Source organism: Eumetopias jubatus, unplaced genomic scaffold (genome assembly GCF_037043125.1).
Source record: "Eumetopias jubatus isolate StellerSeaLion01/CBP00866 unplaced genomic scaffold, mEumJub1_p1.0 scaffold_2, whole genome shotgun sequence".
In the NCBI taxonomy this organism is placed as follows: domain Eukaryota; kingdom Metazoa; phylum Chordata; class Mammalia; order Carnivora; family Otariidae; genus Eumetopias; species Eumetopias jubatus.
In genome coordinates this window covers 114,469,490-114,491,101 of record NW_028274808.1, presented here as the reverse complement: position 1 = coordinate 114,491,101, position 21,612 = coordinate 114,469,490, and the positions used below count along the sequence as shown (strand labels likewise).

Here is a 21,612-nt window from a genome sequence, read left to right as displayed (position 1 = left end):
ATGAAGGATGCTGTGCCATTGGTGGGGCACTTGTTTTGATAAATATTTTTTTGTAAAGTTTGTTTTAGTTTAAGGCAGTCCTAAGGCTGGGGCCCTCCTCCAACAGGTCTGGTGCCCTCACAGGTAGAGGAAGAGATGCTGCCAGGGCTCGCTCTCTCCACTCAGTGAGGATGGTAAGGACACAGGCAGTGAGGGCTGTCAGCAGGCCAGGAAGGCAGGCTCACCAGTGACCACGTCAGCCAGCAACTTGATCTTAGACTTTCCAACCCCCAGAACGGTGAGAGGACCAGAATGTACCCCATCCGGTCTAACGTCTTGGTGATGGCACGCCAGGCTAATATTCTACTGACTTAAGACGAATTTTTCAATTAATTACTTTCCATCCTGCCATGCAAAGAACAAACCACTATATTAAAAGAGCTACTGTGTTTCCGGGTTGTAGAGTCTAACTGACCTGGATTCATATTCATTCATTCTCATTCTCATATTCTCTCTCTCCCCGTGTGTGTGTGTGTGTGTGTGTGTGTGTGTGTGTTTTCATTCCATGCAAAGTATGTCGGCGACAACATCTGTTCCTTTGCAACAATCACCTTCCTGAGTGGCTCTGCTCTCCGACACTCCCTCTCTGCTTCCCCAGCATGTCTTAGCTTCTGGTCAATCACGCAGAATGCATCAAGTAATCTACTCCTAATCGGGGATTTGAATAACTACTTAAAAAGGCTTTCTCTAAGCCCAGAAGTTTGTTGGTGGGCATTGTTTTGGTTTTTTTTTTTCCTTCCACTTTAAGATTTTGGCGCTTCCCTGAGGTTCTGGATTTTTACTAACTAAAACAAAGGCTGGGAAATTCAACTTCTGATCCAGGTTCTTAGCCCTTAATCTCCCCATTTTTAAAGTACATCTAAATGATACAGTCTAAAATCCCCTATTATTTGAAAATGATAAATTACAGTTTCCATTGTCATCATATCCAGTTTAGCCCAGTTATTTTGGGGGGGGGCTTCTGGAGGTGGCACTCAATGATACTAGAGCTAAGACATACACAGAATTAGTCTTAACAAAATAATAAAGAAATTCAGGGTTTTGGCAAAGGATTATGAAACTTGTTTGGAGGGGGAAAAATGCTCATTTTAATTATTATATTTATAGTATTTTGAAGCATTAAGAACCTATTCTTTCTCATAAGCCGAAAACTTTTACACAATCTTTGGTCTTTGCTATTTCAAAATTATTGGGGCGCCTGGGTGGCTCAGTCAGGTAAGCTTCCAACTCTTGATTTCGGGTCAGGTCAGGATCTGAGTCGTGAGATTGAGCCGGGCATCGGGCTACATGCTGTACGTGGAGCCTGCTTGAGGATTCTCACTCTCCCTCTCCCTCCCCTCCCCAAGGAAGAAAAGGGGAGTATGTCAGAGGGGGAGACGAACCATGAGAGATGATGGACTCTGAAAAACAAACTGAGGGTTCTAGAGGGGAGGGGGGTAGGGGGATGGGTTAGCCTGGTGATGGGTATTGAGGAGGGCACGTTCTGCATGGAGCACTGGGTGTTATGAACAAACAATGTATCATGGAACACTGCACCAAAAACTAATGATGTAATATATGGTGATTAACATAACAATAAAAAATTTAAAAAAATTAAAAAAAAGGTAAATATTATGACTGAAACCAAATCAAAGCCATGATATTTTGGAAATATGGCTTCACAAATTAAATACACTTCCCATCCCTGGAAATTGTGACATAAACTACAACTAACCTCCCTATCACCCACCACCCACACCCTCAAACATAGTTATCAAACAAAATTTACAGATAATGACTATATATAAGGCTAAGTCACTTGGTATGAAAAGCAACAAAGCACTTACTTTATTAATTTTCAATGCTGGTAATGTCTCTGCATCTGTTTTTGCCAGATGGAGTTTATTTTCTGGCACATATAATTCTTTTACTTCATAAGAGGCATCCACAGGTACAATATCCTATACAACAAAAAAAGTACAATTAAATGATTCAACAATTTAAAGTTCTCCAAAGGATGTCTTAATGAAGAAAATTTAACATTTTAAAATGAGACTTCAAAAACGAAGTATAAAAGAGGGCTCTGAATGCTGTGCCTCCCCAGTCAACTTTCCTAATGTCAGTTGGTCTACTCTCAACACATAATATCCCACGTACAAGAAGTCCTTAAGCATCATGTCCCATTACCTAGTAACAAAGAATAAATTCCGAGAATGTGCCACATATGTCAAAATCAAGCAACTGCAAAGAACAGATGACCTCCAATAAAAAGAATTTAGGAACAAACAAAAATCACTCTAAATATAATCATTTTCATCTTTAACACATCACAAAACCCTTTTATTTCAGCTTTCGTATGCGTCTTTATCCCTAGTGTCACTAACACCACCTTCTCAGTCATGCCACATGGTACTCCTGAATGTGTCAGCTTTACTCCCCCTGCATGGTTTGAGAAATAGTACTTTTTGATCCCATGTGAAATGCAGTCTAGAAGTTTTTTATCTGACCCCCAAGTGCTCATTTACACAACATTGGGACAGTGCTTATCTCTAAGAACATACAAGAAAGAATGTATTTCTGATTACCACAACACAGCTCCTTAGGTGATCTTTACAAGGCTTGCTCACACTTGTCAGACCCCGAGGAATAATGTGTTTAATTGCTTCACCTTTTTTTTAAGCTAAATCTATTAGGTCACCTTTATAAGCACACAAAATTGGCAATGATTAAGGGCTTTTCATACATGTATTTCATCCAAGCAATACTTTGTTATTCAAAATAAGTAATTCTCAAGGGAATGAGTAGATAAGCCACAGACTGGGAGAAAATATTTGCAAAAGGCATTTCTGAAAAAGGACTATTCTCTAAAACACACGAAGAACTCCTAAAACTCAGCAATAAGAAAACAAACAGCCTGATTTTTTTAAAAAATGGGCCAAAGACCTGAACAGAAACCTTACCAAAGAAGATATACAAATGACAGATAAGCATATGAAATGATACTCCACGTCATGTCTTCAGGGAAATGCAAATTAAAACAACAAGATACCACGACACACCTATTAGAATGGCTAAAATCCAAAATACTGACAATGCCAAATGTAGGTGAGGATGTGGAGCAACAGGAACTCTCATTCACTGCTGATGGGAATGCAAATGGTACAGACATTTTGGAAGACAATTTGGCAGTTTCTTACAAAACTAAACACACACCATATGATCCAGTAATTGTGTTCCTTGGTATTTACCCAAATGAGCTGAAACCTATGTCCACACAAAAACCTGCACAGATATTTAAAGCAGCCTTATTCATAATTGCCAAGACTTGGAAACAACCAAGATGTCCTTTAGTAGATGAATGGATAAACTGGTACATCCAGACAATGAATGCACTAAAAAGGAATAAACTTATCAAGCCATGAAAAGAAATGGAAGAACCTTAAATGCATATTACTAAGTAAAAGAAGCCAATCTGGAAAGGCTACCTAGCATATGATTCAACTATATGACATTCTGGAAAAGGAAAAACTATGGAGACAATAAAAACATCAGTGTTGCCAGGAGTTATGGGCGAGGGTGGGCTGCAGGGAAATGAAGGGAAGAGGGGATTTTTAGGGCAGTGAAATGATATGATACTATGACAGTGGTAAATGTCATTATACATCTGTCAAAACCCACGGAAGTACAACCCTACAGTAACCTATGATTTTGGGGTGACAATGTGTCTATGGTGTATCCACTGTAACAAATGTACCATTTTGGTGAGGGGTGTTGATAAGAAAGGCTGTGCTTGTGGGGGAGGGGAGCAGGGGGTATACGGGAACTCACTCTACTTTCCACTCAGTTTTGCTATGAACCTAAAACTGTTCTAAAAAATAGTCCATTAAAAAAAATGCAAAACAGGGGCGCCTGGGTAGCTCAGTTATTAAGTGTCTGCCTTTGGCTCAGGTCATGATCCCAGGGTCCTGGGATCGAGCCCCGCATCGGGCTCCCTACTCCACGGGAAGCCTGCTTCTCCCTCTCCCACTCCCCCTGCTTGTGTTCCCTTTCTTGCTGTGTCTCTCTCTGTCAAATAAATAAATAAATAAATAAATAAATAAATAAATAAATAAATAAAATCTTTTAAAAAAAATGCAAAACAACAACAAAAGCAATTCAAAATAAATATCAATGGAAGAACCAGATTTTCGAAGACACACCTTGCTATTTTCCCAACCAAGTGTGAGAAGAAACTTCCAACTTATATTTGGACTTATATTAATATCTTCATATTAGAGGGAAAAAGCAAACATATATGTGTATCAAAGCTAGATGATCTCCTGAAAGGCCTGGTGCCACTACTCAAGCAGCCCCTATGGGTTCTGAAAATCTAGAAAAATTGATTCTCCCACATTTCTCCTCTAAAATGGAACAAAAGAGACATAGTTCGGCATCAGTTAAATCATGTGTCAAAATCAGTCTGCTCCCATTGGTAAATTCAAGGCTTCTGATCATGATAAACCCAAGAATAAAGAGAGTAAACATGAAGGAAAAGAGAAAAGAACTAATAAAACTTAAATACAGGAAAGAAACACTGCTTGCTACAATACCAAGTTTAGCTAATTGTTCTGGAGTACAGACATGAAGGGTACTTTCTGGTGGCCCCCTTTGTCCCTCGAGCATTCCACTGCTCACAGGAGGAGGAAAGTGGAAAAGGGAGTGTCTAAAACATAAACCATGCACGGCACTTCATATACCTTCCCTGCCTACTGCAGTGAAGCTTCCAGCAGGCACCTACAACTGAAGGGTATCCATTGTGTTTACGGGGCAAATACATGAGGACATTCAAGACAATGGTGAAGGAAGAATGATGACACCTTCCACCAGCTGCCTCTACTTCCTCTTCCTGTAGATATAAATACTATACAACTTTGTATTAATGAGGTAGATTATTCCCTTTTTTTTCCTCTCTCTCCAGAGCATGAGCAAGGGGGCGGAGGCGGTGTCGAGGGAGAGAAATCCTTAAGCCGACTCCCTGCTGAACGCAGAGCCCAGTGCAAGGCTTGATCTCAGGACCCTGAGATCATGAACTGAACTGAAACCAAGAGTCAGATGCTTAACCGACTAAACTAGCCAGGCACCCCGAGGCATATTATTTCTAGTAATGCCAGGCTAAAGAGGTCATGTCTTAAATTTGCCAACAGACTCAAAGAAGTGGTTAAGTGTATATATACACAATTTATACATAATGCTTGATTTCACTGTGTACCTGAAGAGGAAATCACATATAGAAAAGTCCCTTGTTTTCTTTGTATGTCACTTTTATCTCAATAAAATTGGAAAGAAAAAAAAGACTCTTCTTATAATCTAGCAAAAGAAATAGCTTAAGGTAGTCCATACTGTGCAATAACAAGGAATAATTCCAGGAATCGTTGTTAATACATTTATTTTAAATTAGAGCAGTAAAGAGAATTTGGAATTGAGAAAAACAAATCATCCCACATATGGTTATCATTGTCATTTTTATATATTCCCTTCCCAATACAGGGCACTGGTGGTTTCAGGAGTCTGTACAAAACCTATTATTTCATCGACTTGAAAATAAGAATTCAGAATCAACTTTTCCTACAAGAACAGTATGACATGCATTAAGAGAACTGCACACACCCTATCTGTTCAATTAGCTTCTTGGATATGTAAAGCTCTCAAAGACATCTTGAGACATACCCATTTTTCCAGCTGCAAAATAAAGAACTGAAATCCTCCACACTTGGAACAAATGCTAAACTTAAATTACACAAAAAGTCAGACATTATTAGGACTACCGTGAGGAAGAGTGTGATAAAGTTCCACAAAACAAACTTAAAATTAAATACATTAATCACAAAACATTAGGGGCACATCTTCAAAACCAAAACGGGGCAAGAGAAAGCAACAGGGGTCTATAGGTTAGTTATTTCTGATGTTTTACATCTAAGATTTGAGTTCAAATTCTACCATTGCAACCTTGAGCAGGTTACCACATCTCTGAACCGGTCTCCTTCTCAGCTGTTTAAAACAGATATATATGCACATACGTTACAGGTCTATTGTGAAATTCAGTAAATTAAAACACCTGAACTGCAGGGACTCACATTCGCTGGATGCTTAAGGACAAAACCAGCATTGTCCCAAGGGCTTCCTAGGAACGAATTCATTTAATCTTCATACAATCCTACCTAGGAAGATAGAAGTACTTTCCTTGAACAGATTTGGAAATTGAGGCTCAGAAGAGGTTAATAACTGACCCTGAATCCCTGCTATTCTGTCTTCCAATGCACTTACCGCACAATAAATACTCAATACAGCATGTGTGCCACACTCCAGGAGCTGTTCTAAGCACTCTACACATATTAACTCAGAGAATCCTCAGTACAATTCTAAGACAGGCACTATTATTACTTCCCATTGCACATACAAGAGAACTGAAGCCAGAGAAATTAGGTATTTTTTTCCAAGGTCACGTAGTTAATTGATAAATGTTAGAGCTGGGATTCCAACTGAGGTCCCAATACTATTCTCCTCCAAAAAAATAAAAAATAACCATTACTGTTTCTCCCATGAAAACAAGCTATGATACATTTTGTCACACAGATTGTCCTTAGTTTATCTTCATGATTTTATTAAACATTTACAATTCCCAGGGTTGTTGGTATGTGATCTTTGTGTGTTGATAGAGCTCTAGACAAAAAGTAAAGATACTCAATATTTCAATTAGGCCTACACATTTCTAAGAAGGGTAAGTGAGCGATTTTTCAAACAACTTTTCCAAACCACATCATTGTAAATACATTGAAAACCTCCATTTCCACTATGTTGGACCCCTCAGAACTTCAAAATCCAGAATCCACGGTCGGGTAACAAATGAAAGAGGGACTCCAGGGAAGAGAAGAATTTCACTGACACCAACAATTCTACATAAAGTTTTCTTTGCCATCCCTGGAGCCTACATTACTGTAAGGATAGGAAATCTTTTTTGTTATAGGGGTTGACTATTCTCCTCTTCCACTACATTTACCGCTGGTCGTTGTCAACAGTTTTGGAGGGCCAGAGGAGAGCATCCGACAGACTAATCTTTTGATCTTTGTTGGATACAACAGGGCATTTTTAGCTGGTTTCCTAAGCCGGCACCACTAGATTCAGCTCACAAATACTGATCAACAGCAGCAGGGACCACGGCCCACTGTGATGCTCCACGCAAATGGCTGGGGCTGTGCTCCTTGTTTCCACCCTGGATTCACCCCTCTCCAGAACCACACTGGAGCGTACACCCAGGTATGTCAATCTACTCCCTCTGAAGAGATGTTCGAAGTAAGAACGGAGACCTAACAAATGTTTCTATATACCATCTCTTCCTTCCAACCATATCCTAAGTTAAGAAAACAAATACACAAATAATTTGTGAGCAACTGTGCCTCCAAGAGAACCAGTTTGAACATGAAAGAATATTATCTATACTATGAGCTCAACCAAAATATTTTTCTAATGTTTTGTGCACCCATATAAGCTATGAACCCATCTGGGATGAAGACATTTTTAATGTGCTGCTTTATACGCATGAATATAGAGGCTATAATCACTTTCCTTTCAAGAAAGGGTGAATTTTTTTCTTATTTTAAGTCAAAATAATTTTTTCATTATAAGCATTACACACAATTGTTCCCTTTTCAAAATTCACATCCAGCAATATTTTTAAATGAATTTTAGCCTCAAAACTTAAATACAAAATTCTTCTGATGCCTAACTAAAGTCAAAACTAAAGTTCAAGAGGTTGCTACTGTTTTTCTCTTCTAAAAAAAAATACATCAAGGGACATAACAGCATGATCAAGAGGCACACAGAACATTTGCTCAAAAGAAAGGAATTCTATATAGATTCTATGCGTAGAGAGACGAGAACTCTCTATCAGGAATACAAAAAAAGAACTTTTTAAATGCATACACAGCCAGTTTCTAGCACATTCTACTGACAAATCTTTTCAGTTCCCAAAACCACTATTAAGCATCTAAAAGGAGCAAAACCACCTCAAAGTGAGACAAGATATCTAGACAACATAATGTGAAGTCCCGGCCACATGAGCGGTCCATTTTATTTAGGATTCATTAAGATTTTCAGAGACACAGTCAGCTATTAGAAAACAATGTGTTCTTCTTCAACATGTACATATAAAACCTTTTATTTCACAGAATTTCCTTTAAAGCAAAAATAGACCACAAGCCAGGCCTGGAGCAAGTGTTTATATACCTAAACCCCTCGCCACCAATCTTGAGAGCACGACAGTCACCCAGCATTTATGGGTGAAAGGAATACGGGGGGGGGCTCCTGAGTCGGGGGTCAGTAAACAATTCACATGCTACCATTAATTACGGAGGTCAAGAAATAATTTAAATATTATGAATGTGTAAATATTAATTCTAAAATGTTACGTAGGTACTCAAAACTTTGTTGCTTGACTGATGAAACACAATCTAAGAGCTAACATATACTGTATCTGTAATCTTTGTTCAAAAGGACAGTTGTTAGTTTTTATCTGGAAACCCACAGATGGAACAAACATTCACTACCTGAAAATAATAGTGTTCTTGTCTTCCCTTTCGAATATTCCTAAAGAACTGTGAACATGTTAATAAACACAATGATTCCACATTCTAAGTTTTGCCCTTAAATATTTTCTGCACTTTTTTCCTGAGTCAAATCTGCTCACCAGATTTGAAGGCTAAAGCTCATTCATATTTTATGTAACTATTAAATTTCTATTATCTAAACTACGTGCATCCAAACCATGAACACCAAACGACATTCTGGCAACACTTTAAAACTGAGCTGCGAAGTCAGGTTTTTATGTGCAGTATAAAATCCATTTAGAGCACTAAACCACCATTTCATAAAAAGACAAACCTTTAAATAATTTATAGCACTAGTAAATCTCAAGTTCCTAGTGGATTTAAAAACAGTATTTAAAATATCACTTTAGATTAAAACCAGCAGCAAGAAGCCTATGTCCTTATGTCATAACACACCAAGTTAAAATGCAATACCAGCAGGCCATCTAGTGACCATCTAAGGGTTCGGGGAAAAACTTAAATCCAAAAATCCTCAGTATTTTTCAGTGTCTTCTATTTTCTTGAATAAAAATATGAAAATATGCCAACTGAAGCACGTTAAGAAAATGAAGATGCGGCAACCCTCTTGGGTCCCCTCCCTCTTCTGGAGCTTTGTATTTTCACTCAATAAACTCTGCTTTGCTGCCCACCAAAAAAAAAAAAGAAAAGAAAGTGAAGATGCTCTGACCAAACACTGAGAAATGAAGTATTCATATAATACACAGGCCAGATCAAAAGAGAAGACAGACAATGCAAAGATGACTGAGGATACATAACATTACACGAACCAAAATACCCATCATCCCAAAATACCCATTGTACAGAACATTAAAAACATATTTTTCTTGGACAGTGAAACTTAGAGTAAAGAACATTAAAGAAGCAATACCTGGTAGAATTCATTTCAGGAGAGTCTCTCCAAAGCAATACCAAAGCATCAGATAGAAAAATTCCTTGGCTATCATGGACACAGCACTTCTCAAACATCTGTGTTCTCTAGAAGCCCCAAACCAGGCTACCCTCCTGCTTAAAAAGTTTCCCATATATTTCAATGGGAAATACAGATTTAGTCTTTGTCCCTGGTTCCTGGCACAGAGCTCTTAAAACCCTTGGAATCTCCTGAGTGGTTAAGGGGGTGTGTGGTGTGATGATGTGATGACTCCAGGCTAAGGGGCTCCTCAAGAAAGACCATGCCATACTTAGGTGAGAAGGTTGGAACTTTCAACTCCATACCCAGAACTCTGGGCTGGGGTAGAAGCTGGAAACTGAGTTCAGTCACCAATGGCCAAAGACTTAATCATGCCTCTGTGACAGAACCTCCGTAGAAACCCCTAAAGGACAAGTTCAGAGAGCTTCTGAGTTGGCTAACAGTGCCCACAGAGCACAGAAGGCACCATGGCTCTCCCTGCCCCATTACCTTGTCCTATATGTCCATTTGCCTGTTCCTGAGTTGTATCCTTTACAATAAACTGGTAATGGTAAGTAAAGTGCTTTCATGAGTTCTGTGAGTCAAATTACTGAACCAGGCTGTGGGGGGGTCTGGGTCGTCTGTGAATGGGCAGCCAGCCAGGCAGAAATGCAGGTATCTGGGCACCCTACTCACAGCAGGCATCTGAAGTAGAAGCAATCCCGTGAGACTGAGCCCTAATCTGCAGTGTCCAAGCTAACTGTGGACACTTGGTGTCAACACAGAATCGAATTGCTGAACACCCAGTTAGCGTCAAAGGATCAGACAATTAGCTGGGGGCGGGGGGGGGAAAACACCTCAAAAGTCTAACAAAGGGAGCCCGAGGAGGAAATAAAATGTACTTAAAATAAGATTTTGTTTTATGTGGCTTAATAACCCAAGGCGCTCATTTACCATTTAGATTTAGGTTTCAGGACCTAAACAGATTAATCCATCTGGCACGATGGGCCCTAGCTCTGCAAGGTATATCAGGTAACCAACAATCACTTCCTACTTCGCACTACAAAGAACAAATATTTCACACTAACTGGAGACAGACACAGGCAGTTTACTTCTTTACAAGGTCAACATTCCTTCCCATCCAGACAGTGCTGCCTGAACTGCTCTGAAGTCCGTTGACAGTATTCTAAAAATATTAACTCCTTCTAAGACCCAATACTCTCAAGTTCTCAATCCCAACTACACTTCGGAAAAAAATGGTCAAGGAATGCGCAAGAGAGCCACAGGAAAGCCTGAGCTTTCATAAACAAACTGGAAATGGAAGGAATCCAGGTATAAGGAAAGGCAGTGTAGGAGAGAGTGGGCTGCAGCATCCAACACGCTGTGTTCAAATCCAACTCTACCCCAACGGCGCTGTCCTGGGACAGACTTCACCTCTCTGAGTCATCTCCCATCAGTAAACTGAGGATAATTATAACTACTTTTCAGAGTTTTAACATACTACATGTATGAATGCTACTGAAACAACTACTAAAGGCCTTGCCTCCGTGGGAGTTCTTGTTGTTTCCATCTCTGCCCGCGACATTGCTTTCTAGCGCACACAGTTATAGTCTTACACGTAATGCTGGTTAGTGCAGGACCTCTAATCTTCATATCCTCACTCCTCGCTTTCACCCCTGCACTCTGCCATCGTTAGCCCCTTCACCTCCCCATCTAGCTTTGTGAGATTAGCTCTACTCCGTGAGCTCCCATAACCCTCCTTTGGAAAGCCTCACAAATGCCTCTGTGATGACAATGAAGTTGCACAGTATGTGCCACCCTGGGTCACCAGGGACAAGCTGCTTCGGAAGGTGCATGCTGCACTAAGTTCCCTTGCGATCAGGGTGCGGTGGGCAAAGACCCCTTGTATCACCAGCTAACCATCAACACTGAGCTGAATGTCAGGTATTCACCGGCTTACCTACATGCCCTAATGCTCATTTGAGATTCAACTCTCAACAGTCAAAGGAGAATAAATGCCAGAACAGAAGTAGTCGTGTTCTTTACTCTAAGTTTCACTGTCCAAGAAAAATATGTTTTTAATGTTCTGTACGATGGCTGTGTGTATGTATGTCTTCTTTCAACTGTGTTCTTAAATTTTTTTCATGCTTTAAAAGAAAAAATTGGATTAATTTATACTGTCATTCGAGTCTACAACGATAAATAATGGTGATATGGACTAAAAATTAAGGTCCATGATGCAGGAATTTTTACTGTTTAATTCACTGCCACATCCCCAGTGTTTTACAACAGTACCAAGCACGTAAGGCACTAAGTATTTGTTAAATTAACTAATGGAATCAACCAAGTAAAACACAGAAATACATACTTTCAATGGGAAATCCCCAAAGGAGGGTGGTGCCAAAAGAAAGCAATTGCATTCTGCCCCTCCTCTCTCTAAAAAAAAAAAAAAAAAAAAAAAAAGGGAGGAAAAAAAGAAAAGAAAAGAAAAAGGGGTGCCTGGGTGGCTCAGTTAGTTAAGCATCTGACTCTTGATTTCGGCTCAGGTCATGATCTCAGGGTCGTAAGATCAAGCCCCATGTCAGGCTACACTCTGGGCATGGAGTCGGCTTGAGATTCTCTCTCTCCCTTACCGTCCCCCTCTGCCCCTTTTCTCTCTCTCAAAACAAAAAAGCAATTGCATTAAGGAGCCATTTGTATTTCTTCTGTCACCATCGAGCTTTATGATAAAAATAAATAATTTTTCAAAAGAAAATGTCTCCATCTTAAACGAATACAACCAGAATGCCTTTCTGGTTGTAGATTTAATTACACTGCACTTTAGGTATAATGAGAACACTGTTCGAAGTAAAAGCCAGAGGCATTTGGAAATGAGTTCTAGGAAATCATACACCTAGAATCCTAGATATAGAATCTAGTATGTCCATGAGCAAGTTACTTATTATCTCTAAAATACTTCAGAGGTTTACTCTGTGAATAAAATTAGAAAACACATATAAAGTACTCAGCACAAAGACCACTTGGAAGGTGTCACAGTAATTAGAGTGGGAAGTCGTTAGAAGCTAAACTAGGAGAAAGGCCACTTGCCCTCAGATTCTAACAATCAAAACAAATATTTTAAAAGCCACAAGACCCCACATATATGACCTTTATAGTATGTATTCAGTAAATGTTAGTTTTTTTATCTATCCCTCTTTTTCAAACCTTGAAAGAAACTGTCCAATTATCAGATTGTCTAGCAGGCATAATATAGAGTACATCCATATAAAAAAGCAATTAGTATAATCATTAATTAGGGGCAAACATTAGAAGTAAAGCTTTAATTAAAGTCACAGAGAGAGGGGCGCCTGGGTAGCTCAGTCGTTAAGCATCTGCCTTCGGCTCAGGTCATGATCCCAGGGTCCTGGGATCAAGCCCCGCATCGGGCTCCTTGCTCCACAGAAAGCCTGCTTCTCCCTCTCCCTCTGCCTGCCGCTCCCCCTGCTTGTGCTCTCTCTCTCTGTCAAATAAATAAATATTTTTTAAAAAATTAAAATTAAAAAAATAAAGTTACAGAGACTAAGGAAAGCAACAGAATGAATGAATGAATGAATGAATGAATGAAGTGGCAGAATAAATTAAGGACAATAATATGAAAATACGCAGCTTGGAGCCAAACTATGGAGAACCTTGAACACAAATCACCTTAATTCTATAAACCATGGGAAAATCAATAAATTCTTTAGAGTAAAAAAAATACAAAAACAAAACAACTAGACCACACTCAATAAAGAGGATTCTCTGAACAATACAGGATGGCATAAAAGGCATATGGAACTGGAAGCAGGGTAGCCAGTTAAGGGAATATCAGGGTAGTGTGAGCCTAAAATCGTACAGGGACAGTTTGCCCTCAAGTTTTAAGCACTGGGGGGAGGGGGAACTGCAAAGTCCCAGGCACAATGACACTATGTGAAGTCTTTGTTTTCATTTCACAGAATCATGGTTAAAACCCAATTTCTGACTAAATACAGTGTGGGATTCTGGGTCAAATCCTAGTACAGGACAGGAAAAACTTGTGAAAGCCACATAAATGTGTGCTTTAGTTTACAGTATCTTCCTGGGGTTCATTTCTTAGTTTTGAGAAATGTTCTATGGTCATGTAAAACATTAAAGTAAGAGGAAGCCGGGTGAAGGATATACAGGCACTCTCTGTACTATTATTAGACTTACAGAAGCGTTGTGAAATTTTTTCAAAATACAGTTTTTTAAAACAAAAACAGCAAAATCATCTGCTCACTACCAAAAAAAAAAAAAAACGACTCTATGTAGGTGAACTGTCAAACCCAAAGGACACTATTCTACCCCAGGCCCCAAAGAAGTGGTTGGGAATGAAAGGGAAGATGTAACAGAAGGAGCTACGTGAAGCACCCACCACAAATTATGTTTAATAACCCCATATTAGTGTCTGAGCACCTGGAATTATGTGTAGTCCCTAAAATGGCTTCAGAGATTCCTGAGCCCCCTACACTATATAGGAGAATATCTGTGTACCTTCCTGAGGTTCTATAAAACACTTAAAAATCATTAATTAGATATGAAAACTAGAGAACCCAAACTAACAGAAAATAAAATTCTGTATAGCTTCCCAACATTGATAAGACAAATCTCCAGCTTTAAAAAAGAAAAAAAAGATAGGCTCAATGTACAAAAAAATGCAAACAAAATTACAATCCAAATAAAAAGGAAAAACACTGGAAACACAGACAATCCCAGAAGAGTAAAAACAGAGCAAGAATAGAGATTCCAGAATAGAACATCACATAACAAGAGGAAAGGCCAGCTAACCTATGAAATCGTCAACGTTCCTGAGTCCATCACAGAGCTGAGGTGCTAAAGCAGTAACAAAAACTGCTTCCAAAGAGTGACAAGTCCCAGCAAGAAAAGACAAGACCTATGAACCCTTCATGTGCGCATGGGAGGAAGAAGTGGCTGCAATAAAAGCAGGAAAGAAAAAAACAGCTAAATGTTTTTAGCACTCTTCAAGGCTGAGTGAGGACTAGTGTGACAGGTTCACATACCTGGGAACCTGTCACCAGGAGTTCTATACTCACTCACAAGCACATCATTTCACTTACTCAGCTAAAATGTTTAGATAAGGGAGGACTCACATTAAGAAGGTGAGTCCAAGGTTAACTATCTGGCAGATACTTTACAATATGAAAAAAATTCTAAGGCTAAACATTTTTAATATATCCAGACACAGGTAATTTTTTTAAGTTGTATGTCTAATATATCCAGTTAGAGATACTAGATGAAAGAGGTTTATGGTAATAGGATTTCAAAAATCAAGAGGGTATTCAGATGCCTAGGCCACAGTTAGAAGACAGAATGGAGCACAACGACGCATCACCAACTGTGTACCATGTCAGGAGTCCCTGCACAACACTAGGCAGCAAAGGTGAGGACATCCTGGCCAGGGAAGGGAGTAATACTGACACCCACACAAAGGCCAGATCCTCCCCAACTAAGTAAACTGCATGACCCTCCATTTGGACCAGGGAAGTGTGAAGATAGGAGCAGGGAAGAAAAGAAAAACAATTTCTAAAAACTGAAACTGGACTAAACTCTATGAGAATCATGGACCTCACAGAAGTCTGAGCGCTCGGGAAAAGAGCCAGCTTCTTTATGCTTGTATATGCTCAGGAAGGAACCAGAGAAAGATCTTTATGTCCTGGACCGTTTCCCTTCCTAAAACTCAACCATCCTTATCATCATGTTACACAAGGAAAATCCGGGCACTCTCTAAGAGTCGAGGAAAAGTTAGCTACATTATGTACCTCAACTTAAAAAAATACAATAACCTCAAGTTGTAGAGCTGAATAATCACGGCTGAATGTATTAGGTATTTGTGTAGAATAGACAAAAGAGCCTCTGGCCTGCAAGCCTCATATGGTTGATGCTGACCAAGATATTGCATATGTTGTATACAATGGTGCCCCCACAACACCTAACACAGGGACATACACACTCAGAAAACCGTCAGCACCATAAAGAACCTGAAATACAAACGGTACTCCGTATCACCACCACCTGTTTTTTTTTGGCAGGGGAAGAGCACAAGACAAATACATTTATGGAGGATTCCCTCTTTGACCTTCCCCTACCCGTTCTTGTAGAAGTTCCACCACCTGCTGGACACAGTCGTTCACATCACAAGAGTCTGTCTTCAGCACCAACTCAGGAGCCTCTGGCTTTTCATACTCAGAATCGATTCCAGTGAAACCTACGAAAGGTACCAGGTAAGAGAGAAGGGTGGAAATTAAGACAGGCTTATTTCTTCAGTGCAAGTCTCTGCTCCGTCAAAGTTTGTATTTATGCTGTCCCTTCTGAGTTACGGGGTTATGGTACTGAAACTTCTTTCTTGGGAGAAGATTTCTGATTAAACTCTCATTTCTCCTTTAAACACGTACAGTCAATTCCTATTTGCAGTTCAATAACATTTCACAAACACTAAATTAGGGAATCCTGAATCATGGGCTCCTAGGGGAAACATGGGGTTAGGTTCCTGCAAGCCTCAGTCATCACAAAATATTCGACCCTTCTTCATGGTACGAAAGCTGAAACACGAAGGCCAAGTGTCACTTTGTTCAACCTCTGCTGGGAACACATACTCGGTGTGGCTAAAACTTTTGCCACTCTGCATGTGTCCACAAGTGACTGCCAAAGCCCCAGGAGTACTGATGTGGGGGTTAAAAAACTTTAGTGAGCAGAAAAACTTGCAAGTATGGGCTCTCCAAAGGATGAGGACTGATTCTTCTTCTTCTGTGCCTAAATGCCTAAACTGCCAATGGAGAAATAGGAATGAATACCAAGGGATCCAGAGCATCTTAATTTCTCCAGGGGAATACAGGATATTATAGTACTTAACCCCTGGGCATAAGCCAAACTCAACAAGGTCTTCTTCCTCTCCATGCAAAAGCTGGCACCAAAGTCTATCTGTCCATTATATTCACAGGGATTATCTATGGCCAAATTGAAGCTCTGCAGGCTGCTTCTGCCACCAGGATTAAGTGTTCAGGCAAGACAAATTAACTACTACTAGCTTTAGCAAAACATAAATAAGAACGGTAATCCTGCTGTATCACAAAATATACTCCACAACCAAACATAATTAGTTTAGATATTAACCCCTATTTAGATTTTCCCTTTAAATATGTGTTACCAAGGAACTGCCAAGGAAGAATGCATGATGTTTCTCAAGAATGGGCTAGCTGAGCTGAACATATGCCGTTCCATCACCTCATACATAAGTCACTTAAGGCCAGTCTGCCTTGGAGTGCTTAGGTCAACCTTGGGGTAGAATGGTAAACATTAATTTAAAATCATTACTATTCAGAGGAACAGTCACCAAGAGAGTTCTAAAATATATTCTACAAGTCTACAGCCCACTTATTTTTTTCTATTTCATATTTCCAAGTATCACATGAAGTCCTGAATCTAAGAAGGAGATGTCTGCATTACCAATATTCCTAAAAGAGTCACACTAAAATAGTTGGGGAAAAATAATTCTGATCAAAACAAAACACTAGTTTTGTTGTTTTGTTTTTTTTTTAAGAGAGAGTGTGTGTCTAGGGGCGTAGGGCAGAGGGAGAGAGAATCTTAAGCAGTCTCCACGCCCAGTGCAGAGCCCAATGCAAGGCTTGATCTCACAACCCTGAGATCATGACCTGAGCCGAAATCAAGACTTGGACACTTAACCAACTGAGCCACCCAGGCGCCCCTAGAACACTAGTTCTTAAGCTCCAATTCTCAAATGCACACAATGGAATCACCAGGTCCCACCCCCATGAGATTCCAATTTCACTGGTACAGCTTTGGCATCGGATTTTTAAACGTTTCCCCAGGTAATGTTAACATGCAGCAAACCTTGAAAAAACCACTGTGTTAGAAGACCTGGCTTAGCATTTCAGAAGTCCAGGAATTCCCTTCCTAGCTAATTTATCCTGTAAGTGAGTATAATAAATGTACACTTAAGAACATTTATATTTAAGCAAATAATAACTATGAGTAGTAATCATGAAAATAATCTAGCATTAGAATGGCTGACACGGGGATACATTTACAGTTTAGTAAACGTCACATAAAGGCCTACAAAAGCCTGAGGTCTGCTGAATGTATGCAATCTCTTCTGCCCTCAAACATTTACCACCACAGCTCTGAGACTGCATTGATACTTCCTTTCAAGCACTATTCTGACGATTTTTAAAAACAAACAACTCTACAATCAGAAACTTTATGGCAGAAACACCATGGCAAACATAATGTTTGTACACAGGCGCACACACACACACACACACACACACACACACACACACACACACACACACATATTAACCTAAGGAACATTTTATCAATGTCTACTCAGAGGACTTCGTTTTTTAAGATTTATTTGAGAGAGAATTCATGTGTGCATGTGCACAGCAGGGGTAGGGACAGAGGAAGAGGGAAAGAATCCCCTAGCCAACTCCCACTGAGCGTGGAGCCCAACCACGGGGCTCAATCCCAGGACCCTGAGATCGTGACCTGGGCCAAAACCAAGATTCGGACACTTACTGACTAAGCCACCCAGGTGCCCCTAGTCAGAGGAATTTAAAAACACTCAGGAAAATAACCAAGTAACACAGAGAAAACTAAGCTAATACAATCACACTTCCAAAAAGAGAATGCAAATTGTAAATGACTCAAGGTATTTTGCATGTGACCTTATTCATCTTTGCATTCCAGCACCAAATATACCTCAGAAATAGAAAACACTGATCAATGTGTGTTGAACATCCAATTTCCTCTCCTTCTTCTAATCTATCCAACAAGCATTTACTATGTGTGTGTCAGGCATTAGGCTTTGGGCCTCACACTGTGCTAAACTAAACTCTTAATGATAGAAAAACAGTCAAGATATTACCCCTGTCCACAGTAGCTTACTCCAGAGCCAGAGAGACAAATCTACCTCCCTCACCAATCCATCCTTGCAAAAACAACAAAACCAACTACAATTAAAATAAGATTTAGACTTCAGGATCCCAGACACATCACTTTGCTTCTCTTTGCCAAATCTCTATTATGAAAAACTGAAGTGAAAACTGGCCATCAACAAACAGAGAGGAATACAGATGATAAAAAGAGCTAAACTAGTTTCCCTCCCAATGTCGTATATTATTCAGGTCAGGCAACCTGTTGAGTCAAAAACTGCAGGCTTAATGGGTGAAACTGAGTCTCCATGGTGGCACAACTGGATGTCAGGCTGCCCTAAGGAACCAGATTTCACACGGCAGGTGGCACTTGCCCCAACTGCTAACGTGTCCCCAGGTCCAACTATAGAAAAGCCCAGAATAAAAAGAATTGTCCTTCCTCTTAAACTTTTCTTATGCAGGGCCAGAGGGTGAGTGACAAAATCTCGAATTCACAGAGCCCCAGGGAGCTCCTGTGATCATCCCAAGCTATCATACTCCCTCTATTGGGAACGCATCAAAGTTACCTGCAAGAATCATTGATCCCTACACAGTGCTGACTGGGTAATCAATCCTTGATTTTTTTTTTTTTTTTAATGCTGGCATGTCCTCTGTTAACAATAGAACAGAACTAATATCCAAGTATGTCTTGAAGATAAATACGACTGGTATCAAAGTCCACAGCAGACAGGTTCTTAATGTCTCTTATGTCCAAATGTTCACCACAGTTGAAACTCTAGAAGCAAACCATAAAATCTAAAAAACAAGGTACCTCTATTTTGATGGAATTAGCAACACATTAATTCAACCTAATTCAACAATTGTACACAGAATGAATAAGGAACTATTCCAAGCACCACGATATAAATAAGAACAAGACACTGTCTTTGCTCTCAAGATGTTTCTAATTCAGGCATTTTTCCCATTAGCTATGGAATTTCCTTCATTTTCACTGGAACAAAAAGCAGAAGGGACAGCAGCTAGCAACTGATATTCAGTCTAAAGTTAGGCACCTAATTATATCAAGTAGGTTTCCAGCAGTCCCTGAGGTCCCAACCTTCTAAACCTGTCTTGTGAGTAGGATTCCAACTTGATCAACAATACCCGAGTATACACAGTGCCAGGTAGTGCCAGTAGGCCTCAGAGACACAAGAGTGTAGTTAGACCCACTTTTTCTTCTCAAGGAGCTCCAAGTTGTTTGAATACTGCCAATCTCTTAGTAAAGATGATCCGTCTCAAATATGATAGGCTAAAATACACAAGCAAAGGGGCGCCTGGCTGGCTCAGTCAGAACACGCAGCTCTTGATTTCGGGATTGAGGTCGAGCCCCACGTTGGGTGTAGAGATTACTTAAAAAACAGAATCTTTAAAAAAAAAAAATGCAAGCAAAGAGAAACTGGAAAAAAAATAGTACTTACCTTTAATTTCTCCAGCCCGTGCTTTTTTGTAGAGTCCCTTGACATCCCTCTGTTCACAAACGTGCAAAGGAGCATCAACAAATACTTCAAAAAAAGGTAAGCTTGCACCCTCATGAATTTGCCTTGCATTGTTGCGATCCTTAGAAAAAAGACAGCTGAGTCAGTGGAAAATAAATACCAGACAAAACAATTTATATTTTAAAATATAAACTGAGGGGCGCCTGGGGGCTCAGTCAGTTAAGCCTCCAACTGACTTCGACTCAGGTCATGATCTTGGGGTCCTGGGATCGAGCCCAGCATCGTGCTCCACACTCAGAAGGGAGTCTGCTTGAGGATTCTCTCTCTCTCTCTCTCTCCCTCTGTCCCTCCCTCCACTTGTGCACACACACTTGCGCTCTCTCTCAAATAAATAAAATCTAAAAATATATATATGGGGGTGCTTGGGTGGCTCAGTCGTCAAGTGTCTGCCTTCAGCTCAGGTCATGATCCCAGGGTCCTGGGATTGAGCCCCACACCGGGCTCCCTGCTTGCCGGGAAGCCTGCTTCTCCCTCTCCCACTCCCCCTACTTGTGTTCTCTCTTTCTCTGTGTCTCTAAGGATTAAAAAAAAAAAAAAAATTTATATATATATATATATATATATATATATATATATATATAGGGCACCTGGGTGGCTCAGTCGGTTAAGCGTCTGCCTTCCACTTGGGTCATAGTCCCGGGGGGCCTGGGATGGAACCCCGAGTCAGGCTCCAACACTGCTGTTGCCCACAGTCCATCAGGAACCCACTGCTCACATTAAGTCCTTGAGCACTTTTCTCAGCTGCCTTCACGATGTCAACTACAACATATACACCAACACTTAAGCCTGAGCCCTGCCCTCCCTCCTGAAATTAAACGTTTCCAACTCCCTCCTAAATATACCCAGCTGGAGATCCCAGCTACCTCAAACGTAGCATGTCCATAATTGAGTCCATTCTCTTTTCCCCCAAGCAGGAATCCCGCCTATATGGACCAAATCAAAGATGACAACACTATCCACCCAGAATCCCAAGAGTTGTTCTGGTTCCTTCTCTCTACCCCACACCCCCACCCCCTGGCATTCTGTCACAAAGTCCTTCAGATTTTGCCTCTAAATATTATACCAACCCAGTTTGCATTGCTTCTCTACTCCCTAGTTCACCTCATTCCTCATCTGGTCAATTGCTACACCCTTTTAAAAGTCTGTTGGCTTCTAGCTTTGATCTACTCAAAGCCATACTCTAACACTGTCCCCTGGATGACAGATGATGCAAATTCAACCATGTCACTAACTTTTCAGAGATTCCCAACCACCGTCAGGGTAAAACGCAAACTTCTTAGTGGGAGGCTTCAGGCCTTCTATACCTGGCCCCACCATTCTCAGTCTTGCACTTGATGTTCTATTAGTAATTAATACCTGCCTAGTCTACCAGGCTCTTTGGGCCTTATGCCTTAGCCATCCCCCCTGCCAGAAACCCTGCACTCCTCCCTTCTGCCTAAAGCAATGTGCATCTCACAGCACGGATCCGTGGTGAATTCCTCCAGGAAGCTCACCCCACATGCCCAGAATGATGGAGGGCCCCTGCTTCCTCTGGCTTCTTAGAGAACCCACTATATACCTGTCATAGATCTTATTCTGATATA

The 21,612-nt window shown here is 40.3% G+C and overlaps 1 protein-coding gene across 3 annotated transcripts in view; it reads right to left on the bottom strand.

The window, feature by feature from the left end:
- PAPSS1 (3'-phosphoadenosine 5'-phosphosulfate synthase 1) overlaps positions 1-21,612 on the bottom strand; it is a 104,318-nt gene that overhangs the window by 55,686 nt on the left and 27,020 nt on the right. For all 3 annotated transcript variants that reach the window (XM_028121301.2, XM_028121303.2, XM_028121302.2), the window contains 3 exons: positions 19,952-20,090; positions 15,690-15,808; positions 1,866-1,979 (listed from right to left, as the gene is read on the bottom strand). In XM_028121301.2, the coding sequence (XP_027977102.1) occupies positions 1,866-1,979; positions 15,690-15,808; positions 19,952-20,090 (372 nt within the window). The remainder of the gene's footprint in view (positions 1-1,865; positions 1,980-15,689; positions 15,809-19,951; positions 20,091-21,612) is intronic.